Below are 14,854 nucleotides of genomic sequence, written 5' to 3'. Positions count from 1 at the left end.
ATCAGTGCTGCAGCTGCTTGATCGCTTGGTCCACCTAGAAGGTAAAAAAAAAAAAAAAAAAAAAGGCCGCAACGCAATAAATTTATTAACATTAACTTTAGAGAACATTAACTTTTATAAACTTTTGAAACAGAACAATAACTTTTTTGCTTACTGGTGTTTTTTTTTTTTTGTTTTTTTTTTACCTTTAGAGGACAAACCTCTCTTTCCCCATGGGACAATGTGCAAAGCGCAAATCGCCCAGAGATGTGGCGAAGTACATTATGCACTTTGTCCCAGCTGAAAGGAGAGGTTTGTGGCAGCTCTGTGTGAAAGGGCCCTAAAACCCCTGTGTGCCTGTCCTGTGTGACGCGATCCCTACACTAATAGTGTACCTGAGTGTGGAACTTGTGGAAACACTCCCCTATGCATAGGGCAGGCTGGTCAGGACAGTCAGGACAAAAAAAGGTGGTGTCACGCCTTATTCCAGCCCTGCTGCAGACACAACATCTTTTTCTTGGGGAACGTTGAGTTGGGGTACCAGGATAGACAGACGGGAAGTGTCTGCCATGTAGCCGGCTCACTACATCAGGGACTTGGGGCACGGACCCTTCTGGATACAGGAGGTTCTCGATGATCTCTTCCTGGAATTTTAGGAAGGATCCTGTTCTCCCAGCCTTACTGTAGAGAACAAAACTATTATACATCGCCAATTGAATTAAATATACAGACACCTTCTTATACCAGCGTCTGGTGCGTCGGGAAACTAAATAGGGAGCCAACATCTGGTCATTGAAGTCCACCCCTCCCATGTGAAGGTTATAGTCGTGGACAGAGAGGGGTTTCACAATGACTCCAGTTGCCCTTTCAATTTGTACAGTCGTGTCTGCGTGAATGGTGGACAGAAGGTAAACGTCCCTCTTGTCCCTCCACTTCACCGCGAGCAGTTCTTGGTCACACAAGGCAGCCCTCTCCCCCCGTGCAAGTCGGGTACTAACGAGCCGTTGGGGGAAGCCCCGGCGACTAGGTCGCGCGGTGCCACAGCATTGAATTCCGACTAGATGTAAGTGCCGAAAGAGGGCCACGCTTGTGTAAAAATTGTCCACGTATAAGTGGTACCCCTTGTGAAGTAAGGGTGACACCAAGTCCCAGACAATCTTGCCACTGCTCCCCAGGTAGTCAGGACATCCGACCGGCTCCAGTTTTGAGTCTTTTCCCTCATAGACCCTAAAACGATATGTATAGCCTGTGGCCCTTTCACAGAGCTTATACAGTTTGACCCCATACCGGGCGCACTTGCTGGGGATGTACTGTTTTATGCCAAGGTAAAATGTACTAGGGACTCGTCTATGCAGATGTTTTGATTAGGGGTATACGCATCTGGTGGAACGTATACAATATATCAGTTATACCAGTGAAGTATACGCATCTGCAAATCTGGAGGACAAATGGTCTATGAGGGGCCGAATTTTGTGGAGCCGGTCATGAGCAGGTTGGCCTCTTGGATGACAGGTGCTATTGTCAGTAAAATGCATAAAGCACATGATGGCCTCAAAACGTGCCCTAGACATTGCAGCAGAGAACATGGGCATGTAATGTATTGGGTCTTTAGACCAATATGACCGCAATACATTTTTTTTAGTTAGACCCATGCTGAGGAGAAGGCCCAAAAAAAATTTGAACTCAGAAACTGTGACTGGTTTCCACCGGAAAGGCTGGGCATAGAAGCTTTCCGGATTGGCGGTAATAAACTGTGTGGCGTAGCTTTGGTTTCTGCCACAACTAGGTCATAGAGATCCGCGGTGAAGAACAGCTCAAAAAACTGAAGGGCCGATCCTAAATGAGCCGTCTCCACGCGAACTCCAGACTGGGCGGTGAAAGGGGGCAATACGGGTGCGGCGGAAGCAGGGGAGTGCCAATTGGGATTTGCCAGCACCTCTGGGAGACTAAGGGTTCTAAGGGCCTGTGAACGCGGTGGCTGCGACAGGGGAGTTACTGCACGTGCCACCGTACCAGCTGGAACTGCCCTTCTGGTGCTCGCCACTTCACCAGGGAATACGGCAGTGCTGGTAGAAGGTCCAGGGTGTGCTGCGCTGCTGGTGTATGCCGCACCATAAACAAGATCAGCGCTAGCACCACTCTGCTGCAAATGAGGCTCATCATGCGGGGTATGCAGAACCCTGACATGGGATCGGGTACGCCTGACTGTAGCAGGGACCTCTACCTCGTCATCTTCGCTAGCGGTTAGAGTGCCACTGCTGTCTACAGGTTCATATTCTGAACCACTGGATTCAGCGGATGAGGCGTCCCCATCGCTTTCATCCATCACGGCCAGAATCCTGTAGGCCTCTTCAGCGGAATACCCCTTGTTTGACATTTTGGGTTCACTAAATTTAGGGGGTATTCCTCTGAGACTACCCGGGAAAAAGAGCAAACCTACCTAGCAAAAAGGAGTGCTTGCGAAGTAAAGCTGCGTTCGCTAATAAAGATCCAGAAAGCTAAAAAGTGATCTTTATAGCGCTGCAGCGATTTTACGGTGTTTTTGCAGTGATCAGAAAAAAACAATTCTGTCACTGCGGTGGGGCGGACTGAACGCAAGTGTGCGCACAAGATCAGGCCTGATCGGGCGAACACTGCGTTTTTTGTAGAGCTTAAGGTGACCCTAATGTACTGATATAGATCTGATTGCGATCAGTATTGATCACTTACAGATACTATATAGTACTAAGGCTGATTAGCGACAGCGATGGCGCTAATCAGCGACTAATCAGTGACTGCGGTGCGGTGGGCTGGGCGCTAAACTACCTAGCAAGTAGCTAACTAACTGGCAGGGATGAGGGACCCTTACAGGGGGGGTGATCAGTGACAGGGGGTGGACAAGGGGGTGATCAGGGTGATCAGGTGCTAAATAAGGGGTTAATAAATGACAGGGTAATGTGTAATGTGTAGTGTGGTGATTTGGTGCTACTTACAGAGCTGCCTGTGTCCTCTGGTGGTCGATCCAAGCAAAAGGGACCACCAGAGGAGCAGGTAGCAGTTATATCAGACGCTATTTTCAAAATAGCGTCTGACATGCCTCTTTCATTGGTCGATTCAAAAATCCACAGCCTGCCAGCCAACGATCGCGGCCGGCAGGCTGCAGTTGAACCTGTGCACTACGCGCTCCTGTGTGCGCGCGTTCACAGGAAATCTCGGCTCACGCGAGATGACGCCAATCGGCGTTAGTGTAGCCTGAGAGCGCCGCAGCAATGACGCCTTTCGGCGTTAGTGTGGCGGGAAGTGGTTAAAATCCGCGCGGAAAAAAATCTGCATCGTGTGCATTAAGAATTTCTAATTCTCATAGAATACAATGTACATGACCTACGGTGCGTATTTTCCGCACGCAAATCTGCACGCAATCCTGATCGTGTGCATTTAGCCTAAAAGTTATCAAGTTACAATCTTGTATATTGTTTCTCACTACTGGATAAAAGGGCACCAAACCTTTTTCTTCCTGCACAGCAAAACAACTGCAGCATTAGGAAGACAGGGTTAAAATTCTGCGCGGCTCCGCACTGTAATCCTGTCATGGAGGGCGGAGTCAGCTCTGAACTTTGCACTTAATGTGCAGGAACCGAAGTAAGAAACAGCGAGAGCCTGATGTATTCTCAGGAGTCACCGTCCAGCACAGCGGCTGCACCGTAAGACTGATAATCAGCAATGGCTGCTGATCCGGGGACCTCCAAGTCACAAGGCCGGGTCATCACGGTCACCTACCTACTGACTGCCATCGATGTCTCTTGTCTGTTTATGCAGTTTGCAGTGACCCCGGTAAGTGGTGGTGACTGTAGTGTGTGTAATCTGATGGAAAACCCTCTGGTCACTTGTAAAAAGCTGAATAAAATTATACAGTGTATACATTACATCCTGTATTATACTCCAGAGCTGCACTCACTATTCTTCTGGTGGAGTCACTGTGTACATACATTACTTATCCTGTACTGATCCTGAGTTACATCCTGTGTTATACTCCAGAGCTGCACTCACTATTCTGCTGGTGCAGTCACTGTGTACATACATTACTTATCCTGTACTGATCCTGAGTTACATCCTGTATTATACTGCAGAGCTGCACTCACTATTCTGCTGGTGGAGTCACTGTGTACATACATTACTTATCCTGTACTGATCCTTAGTTACATCCTGTATTATACTGCAGAGCTGCACTCACTATTCTTCTGGTGCAGTCACTGTGTACATACATTACTTATCCTGTACTGATCCTGAGTTACATCCTGTGTTATACTCCAGAGCTGCACTCACTATTCTGCTGGTGGAGTCACTGTGTACATACATTATATTACTTATCTTGTACTGATCCTGAGTTATATCTTGTATTGTACTCCAGAGCTGCACTCACTATTCTGCTGGTGCAGTCACTGTGTACATACATTATTTATCCTGTACTGATCCTGAGTTACATCCTGTATTATACTCCAGAGCTGCACTACTATTCTTCTGGTGGAGTCACTGTGTACATACATTACTTATCCTGTACTGATCCTGAGTTACATCCTGTGTTATACTCCAGAGCTGCACTCACTATTCTGCTGGTGGAGTCACTGTGTACATACATTACATTACTTATCCTGTACTGATCCTGAGTTATATCTTGTATTGTACTCCAGAGCTGCACTCGCTATTCTGCTGGTGCAGTCACTATGTACATACATTACTTATCCTGTACTACTCCTTAGTTACATCCTGTATTATACTGCAGAGCTGCACTCACTATTCTTCTGGTGCAGTCACTGTGTACATACATTACTTATCCTGTACTGATCCTGAGTTACATCCTGTGTTATACTCCAGAGCTGCACTCACTATTCTGCTGGTGGAGTCACTGTGTACATACATTATATTACTTATCTTGTACTGATCCTGAGTTATATCTTGTATTGTACTCCAGAGCTGCACTCACTATTCTGCTGGTGGAGTCACTGTGTACATACATTACATTACTTATCCTGTACTGATCCTGAGTTACATCCTGTGTTATACTCCAGAGCTGCACTCACTATTCTGCTGGTGCAGTCACTGTGTACATACATTACATTACTTATCTTGTACTGATCCTGAGTTATATCTTGTATTGTACTCCAGAGCTGCACTCGCTATTCTGCTGGTGCAGTCACTGTCTACATTACATTACTTATCCTGTACTGATCCTGAGTTATATCTTGTATTATACTCCAGAGCTGCACTCAATATTCTGCTGGTGGAGTCACTGTGTACATACATTACATTACTTATCCTGTACTGATCCTGAGTTATATATTGTATTATACTCCAGAGCTGCACTCAATAGCTACATTACATTACTTATCCTGTACTGATCCTGAGATACATCCTGTATTATACTCCAGAGCTGCACTCACTATTCTGCTGGTGCAGTCACTGTGTACATACATTACTTATCCTGTACTGATCCTGAGTTACATCCTGTAACATCCTGTCCCGCTGTTTGCGGGCTGCATTATGGGCACGGCCGGCACACGGTCATGTGCATGGGGCCTAGAGTTAGTGCCTGCCATTCTCTTCTTAGCTCCAAAATTCTGTGCTAATAAAGGTCAGGGAGAGATCTGATGTTCTGATAAATGACATAAATACACCACTAGGGGGAGCTAACTGCCTATAGATTTGTACAGCACATATTGAACTCAATGTGAGCTGTATACGTTTATAGGTACTGGGCTCCCCCTAGTGGTGGCTGAAGTTAGCCATAATTTCACTGTCAAGCTTTATTCACATTCAGTGTGTGGATCCTTCGCCAAGATAAGGTATAATGGAAAGACTTGCACAGGTTCTGTGTCTCAGGCTTGCTCCTGGTTTTGGATAACATTTGCTGATGCAAAATGCTGAGTGTGAATAAGGACTAAGGGAACGTTGGAGAATGTTTAGAGCTCACGCATTGTTGTAACGGCCAAGACCTATAAATGAGACGAGGGCAGAGGGGAGCGGGGACTGGTCGCCTGTGGAAAAGGATCTCCTGGATTTAAGAACCGCTAAAAAGTTTTGCACCTTTTGCAGATGTTTTTCAGTTGCTCAGTATTTTCAAGATCTCTGCTTGCTGTCTAAATGGGAATGTTCTGGTTCACATCAAGAGGCTAAGAACCTGTACAGATCTAATACATGGACTCCTCGCCTATGTCTTCTCCCTTCTCCAGCATTAGCAATGATCTTCCCGTTTACTGCATTCCAGTCACCGGCTTCAGCCATCATGTGCCGTATACCGCTGAGACCAGTCATTGGCTGCAGTTGTGTCCAGGGTATATAGGATCGCCATGGCTGTAGTGACAGGGAGGATCAGAAAGGTGGCGCTGGAAGCGGCTGGGAGTCTGTGTTCTGCCATTGTTTTCTGCCTTTACTTTTATAAGTCGGACATTCCCTTTAAGACTAAGATCGGTAGATTGCTCACAGCATTCTGTTATTTTTCCTGTTGTCAGCCATTTTGAATGAGGAGAGGTTGATGGAGGGGAAACGCCCCCCATGATCAGTTCTTGATGTGATATGGGTAGATTGGGGGCTGCAATATTATGTCAGATTAGCAGATGACTCCTCCCTCCCACCACAGGTGACTCCTCTCTCCCCCACAGGTGACTCCTCACTCCCCCCACAGGTGACTCCTTCCTCTCCCCACAGGTGACTCCTCCCTCTCCCCACAGGTGACTCCTCCCTCCCCCCACAGGTGACTCCTCCCTCCCCCACAGGTGACTCCTCTCTTCCACCCCAGGTGACTCCTCCCACCCACCACATGTGACTACTCGCTCTCCCCACAGGTAACTCCTCCCCCCACCACAGATGACCCCTCCCTCTCCCCATAGGTGACTCCTCCCCCATGGGTGACTCCTCCCTCTCCCTACAGGTTTCTCCCCCTCCCACCACAAATGACTCCTCCCCCACATGTGACACTTCCCTCCCACCACAGGTGACTCCTCCCACCACAGGTGGCTCCTCCCGCTCACCACAAGTGACTCCTCCCTCCCACCACAGGTGACTCCTCACTCCTCCCACATGTGACTCCTCCCACCACAGGTGACTCCTCCCTCTCCCCACAGGTGACTCCTTCCTCCCACCACAGGTGACTCCTCCCCCACAGGTGACTCCTCCCTCTACCCACAGGTGAATCCTTCCTCTCCCCATAGGTGACTCCTCCCTCCCCCCACAGGTGACTCCTCCCTCTCCCCACAAGTGACTCCTCTCTTCCACCACAGGTGACTCCTCCCACCCACCACAGGTGACTCCTCCCTCTCCCCACAGGTGACTCCTCCCTCCCACCATAGGTGACTCCTCCCTCTCCCCACATGTGACTCCTCCCCCCACCACAGATGACCCCTCCCTCTCCCCATAGGTGACTCCTCCCTCCCCCTATGGGTGACTCCTCCCTCTTCCTACAGGTAACTCCTTCCTACCACCACAAATGACTCCTCCCCCATAGGTGACCCCTCCCTTCCACTGCAGGAAAATCCTCCATTCCTCCCATAGGTGACCCCTCCCCTCCACATATACACAAGTGATTCTCTTCCCCCTAATCTCTTACTATCCACAGGTGACTCCTCCCTTCCACTACAGGAAACTCCTCCATTCCTTCCATAGTGGACTCCTCCCCCACCATTGACTCCTCCCTTCCACTACAGGAAACTCCTCCATTCCTTCCATAGCGGACTCCTCCCCCACAGTTGACTCCTCCCTTCCATCCCTGATGTGTCTATTATTATTTATTCTACTATGTATTTTTGCTTCCTTTACATGATACATCCCTTCTCTCTTCCCTGCAGTATCTGGCTAGGAGTCTGGGCTTGGATACGGTCGGATTCGGATACCTGCAGACGGTCTTCGGCGTCCTTCAGCTTGTGGGAGGCCCTGTTTTTGGAAGGTGAAAGAGAAAAAAATAGATAAATATATTTGCGCTTTATTTTTATCACAGGCAAAGCATGATTGTTCTGTTATAGACCTCACTTTATGCCCCCAGTCATACAACACAACTTTTGTATGCAGCACAGAGTATTTCAGGTTATGATATTGTGGGGTTAGTGACCTGTCCATTCAAGTGATGATGTTATTGACAGAAAGTTTGTATGTAACAGCGAAAAATGTGTATGTGGGGGGGGGGGGTGTTGGGGCAAAACTCCACCTCTATGATTGTCGGGGTTCCAACTGAAGTTTTGTTTATGAGCGCTCGGAGAGCTGACACAGACACACTGCTGAATCAGACAAATCTGGCCCACCACCAGAGGGTGGAAATCAAAACTAATGATTTAATTTGTTACTCATAAAAGGCAATACTTCCGCACCATACTAAGGGTATTTTCACACTTGCGGCAGAGGATTCTGTCAGGCAGTTCCGTCGCCAGAACTGCCTGCCGGATCCGGCAATCCGGACGCAAACGGATGCATTTGTGAGACAGATCCGGATGCGGATCCGTTTGACAAATGCATTACAATACTGGATCCGTTTCTCCGGTGTCATCCGGAAAAATGGATCCGGTAATTATTATTTTTTTGCATTTTTAAAGGTCTGCGCATGCGCAGACCAGAAAGCCTGATCCGTTTTGCCGGAACACTTAATGCTGGATCCGGCACTAATACACTTCAATGTAAATTAATGCGGATCCGGCATTCCGGCAAGTGCTCAGTATTTTTGGCCGGAAGAGAAACTGCAGCATGGAGCGGTATTTTCTCCATCCAAAAAACGTAAGAGGGACTGAACTGATGCATCCTGAACGGATCGCTCTCCATTCAGAATGCATTAGTATAAAACTGATCAGTTTTTTTCCGGTATTGAGCCCCTAGGACGGAAACTCAATACCGGAAAACCAAACGCTTGTGTGAAAGTATCCTAACAGAATTCTAATAATTAATTTAAAAGTTTCTGCAGCATCTTATCTTAAAGTTGACATTCTTCAGCAGTACATTCCAAACTCAGAAGGAACATAGCTCTCTCTTGTATGTCAGACTAGGGAGAAGCGAGGGAGCCGCTTACCTTGGCCTTGTAGCTAGAACACATTTTAACTATATACACAGACACAGAGACTCCCGACATATGCACAAGATGGAGGACATGTTTAGATATGTAGTCCCCAGCAGCACAGAGTATTTCAGGAGGTGTGTGTTAATCTTGTTGGAGGCGGGTGTCATGATAGGACGAGGGAAATGGAGACAAGTGGGAGGTTCTATATGAGAGATAGCTACCTAATAGAAGGAGCAGGATTAACAGCAGCACAGAGTATTTCAGTGTATGAGGGTTCTTTTCATGTGGGAGGCAGTGGTCTGTCAGTGTCATGTGATAAGTGGTAAGAAGAGGGCTCAGCCTCATCGTGTCATTTAGTGGGCACCCTGAATGGGGGATCAGGACTTTTAGGTGAGAAAAGGCACCCACTAAATTATATGAGGGAATTTAAAGGGGTGTGTCCCGATGGTAGTCAGCCATATCTTGGCTGCGTCTTTTATGATACTTCCGAGGCCGGAAAGAGATCGGACGGTGTGAGCGGCTTGTGGGTCGTTGCCCTGACTGAGATTTAATGAGGTGTTTCACTTCTGACCTAGAGTCTTGTGTAAAGGGTCAGCAGCCTCATCCTTCACCCAGTCAAATCATTCATTTATTTAGAATGTCACTGTCAGGTGCAACAATGTTTCAGCTGGTTACAGGTAATAAACCAAAAGGAAACATTGTTTCAAGGAGCAGATTCTATGGCAGAAGTAGATTATACAGCCACGCTGATACAGACACAGCAAAGATATAGCTATACACAGGCTCGGACTGGCCCACAGGGGGTCCCCTAGTCTCCCCCCCAGGTAGTACATGGCACAGTAGAATGATACACTACATACAGGTAGGTAACAAACAGCACCTCAACCAGTCTATGATCATATAAAAAAACACCTGGGTAGATTATTTAGCTAACTTCCCAGTTTATTATTATAGATGCATTAGGACTCAGGCATGCTCAACCTGTGGCCCTCCAGCTGTTGCAAAACTACAACTCCCAGCATACCTAGACAGCCTAGAGCTATCATCCCACAGCAGGGCATTGTGGGAGTTGTAGTTTTACAACAGCTGGAGGGCCGCAGGTTGAGCATGCCTGCATTAGGTGGTAAGATGACTTCTAGGTACAGACGGGGGTGCACCTAGCCTTCCTGCTGCCTGAGGTGAAAACTGAAACAGCGCCCCCCTCCAGCCCTACTGTTAAAAGCATACCTGGATACAGTTGACTATAGAGAGATGAGCCCTTCCACAGTACAGGCGCTCATTTCCCATGGCCCTGCCACCACCGCCGCTGGTCTCTAGGTTTCGCTGCCTGAGGCAACCGCCTCACCTGGCCTCATCGGAGGTGCATCCTCGTTCCCCAGAAACTTGCCTTCCTGAAGCCGCTGCAGGGACCCTCTATAATTAGTCGTCTTCTAGCGTTTTCCTGCTGCCCGATGCTGTGTGAGCAGGTAAACTTTGCATGTAGCTTTACAGTGGGCCCCGCAGTCTGACGCTGGCTATATACAGGTATACCTGGAAGTGTGTGACTACTTGATATCGCAGGTCTCCTGGTCTGCTTCTCAGCTTACAAGTCTGTGTGATTATATCCTGTGTAGCAGTGACTACAACCCCCACCCCAGAGATTGCAGGGAATTGTAGGGGGGCAGCAGGTGGATATCTCCAATCGAAATGACTGCAGAGATTACAGCATGGCATAAAAGTGCCAAGGAAAGAGGTCGTCCAGGATTAGGGATCATGCACACAACTGTATGTATGTCCACAAAACACGTCTGTGTTACATCCGTTTTTTTTTTTTTTTGCGGATCCATTGTAGCAATGCCTGTCCTTGTCTGCAAAACGGACAGGAATAGGACATGTTCTATTTTTTTGCACAACGGACTTGCGGACATACGGATACGGAATGCACACACAGTCATTTCCATTTTTTTGCGGCCCCATGGAAATGAATGCTTCTGCATACAAAAAAAACCTGAATGGACATGGACAAAAAATACGCATGTGTGCATGCGCCCTTAGAAAAACATGCCTTCTTCCAAAAACAGCACCACCCTTGTCCACAGTTTGCGTGCAGTATTGCAGCTCTGCAGTGCTGTAATACCAGACACAATCCTTGGACGGCGGTGGTGCTGTTTTTTGGAAGAAAGCAGACACGTTTTTCTAATTCTGGACAACCCCTTGCTGGGGCGTAGCTATAGTGGAAGCAGGGGAAGCGACTGCTACGGGGCCCAAGCTCAGAAGGGGCCCACCAGGGACTAAAATATTTTACTGTCAGGACCCCCTCAACAGCATTATACAATGACATTATATACACTGACATGACATACAGTATATACATGTAGGAAATGGATAGATGAATAGCTACAGAAGTAGGGATTGCAGGGGAGGAGGGAGTTTCAAAGAAGTTGCTTGGCATTAAAAATTTTTGCTGTGGCGCCCAGTCATTTCTAGTTACGCCACTGACCCCTTGAAGACTTTTCCAACATATCCTGCAATATACTGTACATCTATCTGGATTTGAGCGGTAATTTCACAGGATGACCAGCAGAGGTCACTGGTTACTGCTTCTATAATTTTCTATGTGCTGCTTCTCTCTTCCAGGTTTTCGGATCAGTATGGCCCTCGTGCAGCTCTGACGCTTTCCTTCCTTTCTGCATCTCTCTATTATTTGATCCTCGCCTTTACCACCAGCATCCCCTTCTTGTTCCTGTCCCGGGTTCCATCCATCTTCATGCATGGTCTACCAGGTACTGAGCTTGTATGTGACTCCCATTAGCAATGCCATTCAATGTTACCAGCATAGCCCCTTACATAACAGTGCCAGCTCAGCGCTTCCATTCACACCGCCATAGAAACAAATGCTAAGATTCTGGTTACCTGCAGCCACCACAAGGGGGAGCTCACTGCAAATATATTTATATGGATATTAGGAGCAGTGTGAATACAAAAGGAAGGGAAGACCCTATATATCATAAGATATCCAATACCCGTCAATACCGTGGTAACTCGGGAGTTAATGATATCCCCGGGGTATTATCACAAACACAATCCCCCTGGGGATAAATCCTTAAATTTGTTGCGAGAAACCGGGTGACAGAGTAATTACCATCGGCTGAACCGAACAGTCGACCATGTGATGCTGTATATCATTTGTTCACTACAACAATGTTGGACAATTGAATAATCAGCCATTATTCTGTGTCAGAGTTCAGCTGTGGAAACTTCTAAATTGTTGCCACCCTAGCGCCTCGAGGCGGTTGGCGCGCATGTTGTTTATCTGTGAGTCTGTATGTATCCGTCACTCCTGAAAACGCGTAGAGTGCACGAGAGGAGACAATTAGCCGCTCACAGTTAGAATTACACTGAACAAAAATATAAACGCAACACTTTCGGTTTTGCTCCCATTTTGCATGAGCCGAACTCAAACATCTGAAACATTTTCTTCATACACAAAAGACCCATTACTCTCAAATATTGTTTACAAATCTGTCCGAATCTGTGTCAGTGAGCGCTTCTCCTTTGCCGAGATCCATCCATCCCACCTCACCGGTGTGGCATATCAAGGTGCTGATTAGACAGCATGAATATTGCACAGTTGTGCCTTAGACTGCCCACAATAAAAGGCCACTCTGAAATGTGCACAGTTTTGCCTTACTGGGGGTGGGGGTCAGAAAACCAGTCAGTATCTGGTGTTGCCACCATTTGCCTCACGCAGTGCAACCCATCTCCGTCGCATAGAGTTGATCAGGTTGTTGATTGTGGCCTGTGGAAGGTTGGTCGACTCCTCTTCAATAGCTGTGCGAAGTTACAGAATATTGGCAGGAACTGGACCCGGTGTCGTATACGACGATCCAGAGCATCCCAAACATGCTCAATGGGTGACATGTCCGGTGAGTATACTGGCCATGCAAGATCTGGGATGTTTTCATCCTCCAGGAATTGTGTACAGATCCCTGCACTATGGGGCCGTGCATTATCATGCTGCAACATGAGGTGATGGTCGTGGATGAACGGCACAACAATGGGCCTCAGGATCTCCTCACGGTATCTCTGTGCATTCAAAATGCCATCAATAAAATGCACCTGTGTCCATTGTCCATAACATACGCCTGCCCATACCATAACCCCTCCGCCACCATGGGCCACTCGACCCACAACGTTGATATCAGCAAACCGCTCACCACACAATGCCACACACGCTGTCTGCCATCTGCCCTGAACAGTGAAAACCGGGACTCCTCCGTGAACAGAACGCCTCTCCAACGTGCCAGACGCCATCGAATGTGAGCATTTGCCCACTCAAGTTTGTTACGACGACGAACTGCAGTCAGCTCCAGACCCCGATGAGGACGACGATCATGCAGATGAGCTTCCCTGAGATCGTTTCTGACAGTTTGTGCAGAAATTCTTTGGTTATACAAACCGATTGCTGCTGCAGCTGTCCGGGTGGCTGGTCTCAGACGATCATGGAGGTGAACATGCTGGATGTGGAGGTCCCTGGCTGGTGTGGTTACACGTGGTCTGCGGTTGTGAGGCCGGTTGGATGTACTGACAAATTCTCTGAAACACCTTTGGAGACGGCTTATGGTAGAGAAATGAACATTCATTGCACGGTCAACAGCTCTGGTAGACATTCCTGCAGTCAGCATGCCAATTGCACGCTCCCTCAAACGTTGCGACATCTGTGGCATTGTACTGTGTGATCAAACGGCACATTTCAGAGTGGCCTTTTATTGTGGGCATTCACAGCACACCTGTGCAATATTTATGCTGTCTAATCAGCACCTTGATATGCCACACCTGTGAGGTGGGACGGATTATCTTGGAAGTTTCCACATCTGAACTCTGACACAGAATAATGGCTGATTATTCAATTGTCCACCATTGTTGTAGTGAACAAATGATATACAGCATCACATGGTCGACTGTTCTGTGCAGACGTAAGGTTCAACTGATGGCAATTACTCTGTCACCCGATTTCTCGCAAAAAAATATAAGGAGTTATCCCCAGGGGGATTGTGTTTGTGATAATACCCCGGGGATATCATTAACTCCCGAGTTACCACTGGTTTCGACGGGTATTGGATATCTTATGATCTATAGGGTCTTCCCTTCCTTTTGATTTTAAGCTAGACACTCAGTAAAGATTAACGGTTTTAGTTTTCCAACGTTCCTTTTGGCAGTGATTAGTGACTTTTTTTTGTAGGGTAAATTTTTGCAGTGATTTGCAGTGTGAATACAGCATGTGGTGTCCCCCCCCCCCCCCCACTCCAGAGAGTTCTGGAAACTCCCATGTAAATCAGGGGAGGCCCCAGTGGCCTACTAAGGGGCACACAGAATGGTGAAGCAGGAAGACTTCTCCCCGCTCCACCATTCAGCCTGCAGGCACAGATCGCGCTGCTGGCATGTGTGGGCAGGGCCTGCAGCCCAGTAATCTGCATAAGCTCCACCCACACCATGCTGCAGAGCGATCTGTGCCTGCAGGAAAGAGAGAACTGTCAGCTTCAGGAACGGGACAAGGTGAGTAGTTACTGTGTTGTTGTTTTTTTTTTTTAATACAGAGGAGGCACAGAGGTCTTTATTACTATGGAGGGGGCACAGAGGTCTTTATTACTATGGAGGGGGCACAGAGGACTTTATTACTATGGAGGGGGCACAGAGGACTTTATTACTATGGAGGGGGCACAGAGGACTTTATTACTATGGAGGGGGACAGAGGGCATTACTACTATGGAGGGGACACAGAGCCAGAGGTCATTACTACAATGAAGGGGGCACAGTGGGCATTATTACTGTGAAGGGGGCACAATGGGGATTTCTACTATGGAGGGGGCACAAAGGGCATTATTA

General features: G+C 47.7%; 1 protein-coding gene across 1 annotated transcript in view; it reads left to right on the top strand.

The window, feature by feature from the left end:
- The first annotated feature begins 3,593 nt into the window (after positions 1–3,593).
- The window catches only part of SLC22A18 (solute carrier family 22 member 18), a 50,707-nt gene continuing 39,446 nt past the window's right edge, over positions 3,594–14,854 (top strand). Inside the window, 3 exon segments of the mRNA XM_040410659.1 lie at positions 3,594–3,789; positions 7,797–7,894; positions 11,606–11,751. Coding sequence (XP_040266593.1) covers positions 3,679–3,789; positions 7,797–7,894; positions 11,606–11,751 — 355 coding nt within the window. The 5' untranslated portion in view covers positions 3,594–3,678.

The sequence above is a fragment of the Bufo bufo genome, chromosome 10 (genome assembly GCF_905171765.1).
Source record: "Bufo bufo chromosome 10, aBufBuf1.1, whole genome shotgun sequence".
Lineage (NCBI taxonomy): Eukaryota > Metazoa > Chordata > Amphibia > Anura > Bufonidae > Bufo > Bufo bufo.
This window is presented reverse-complemented; position numbering and strand designations above follow the sequence as displayed.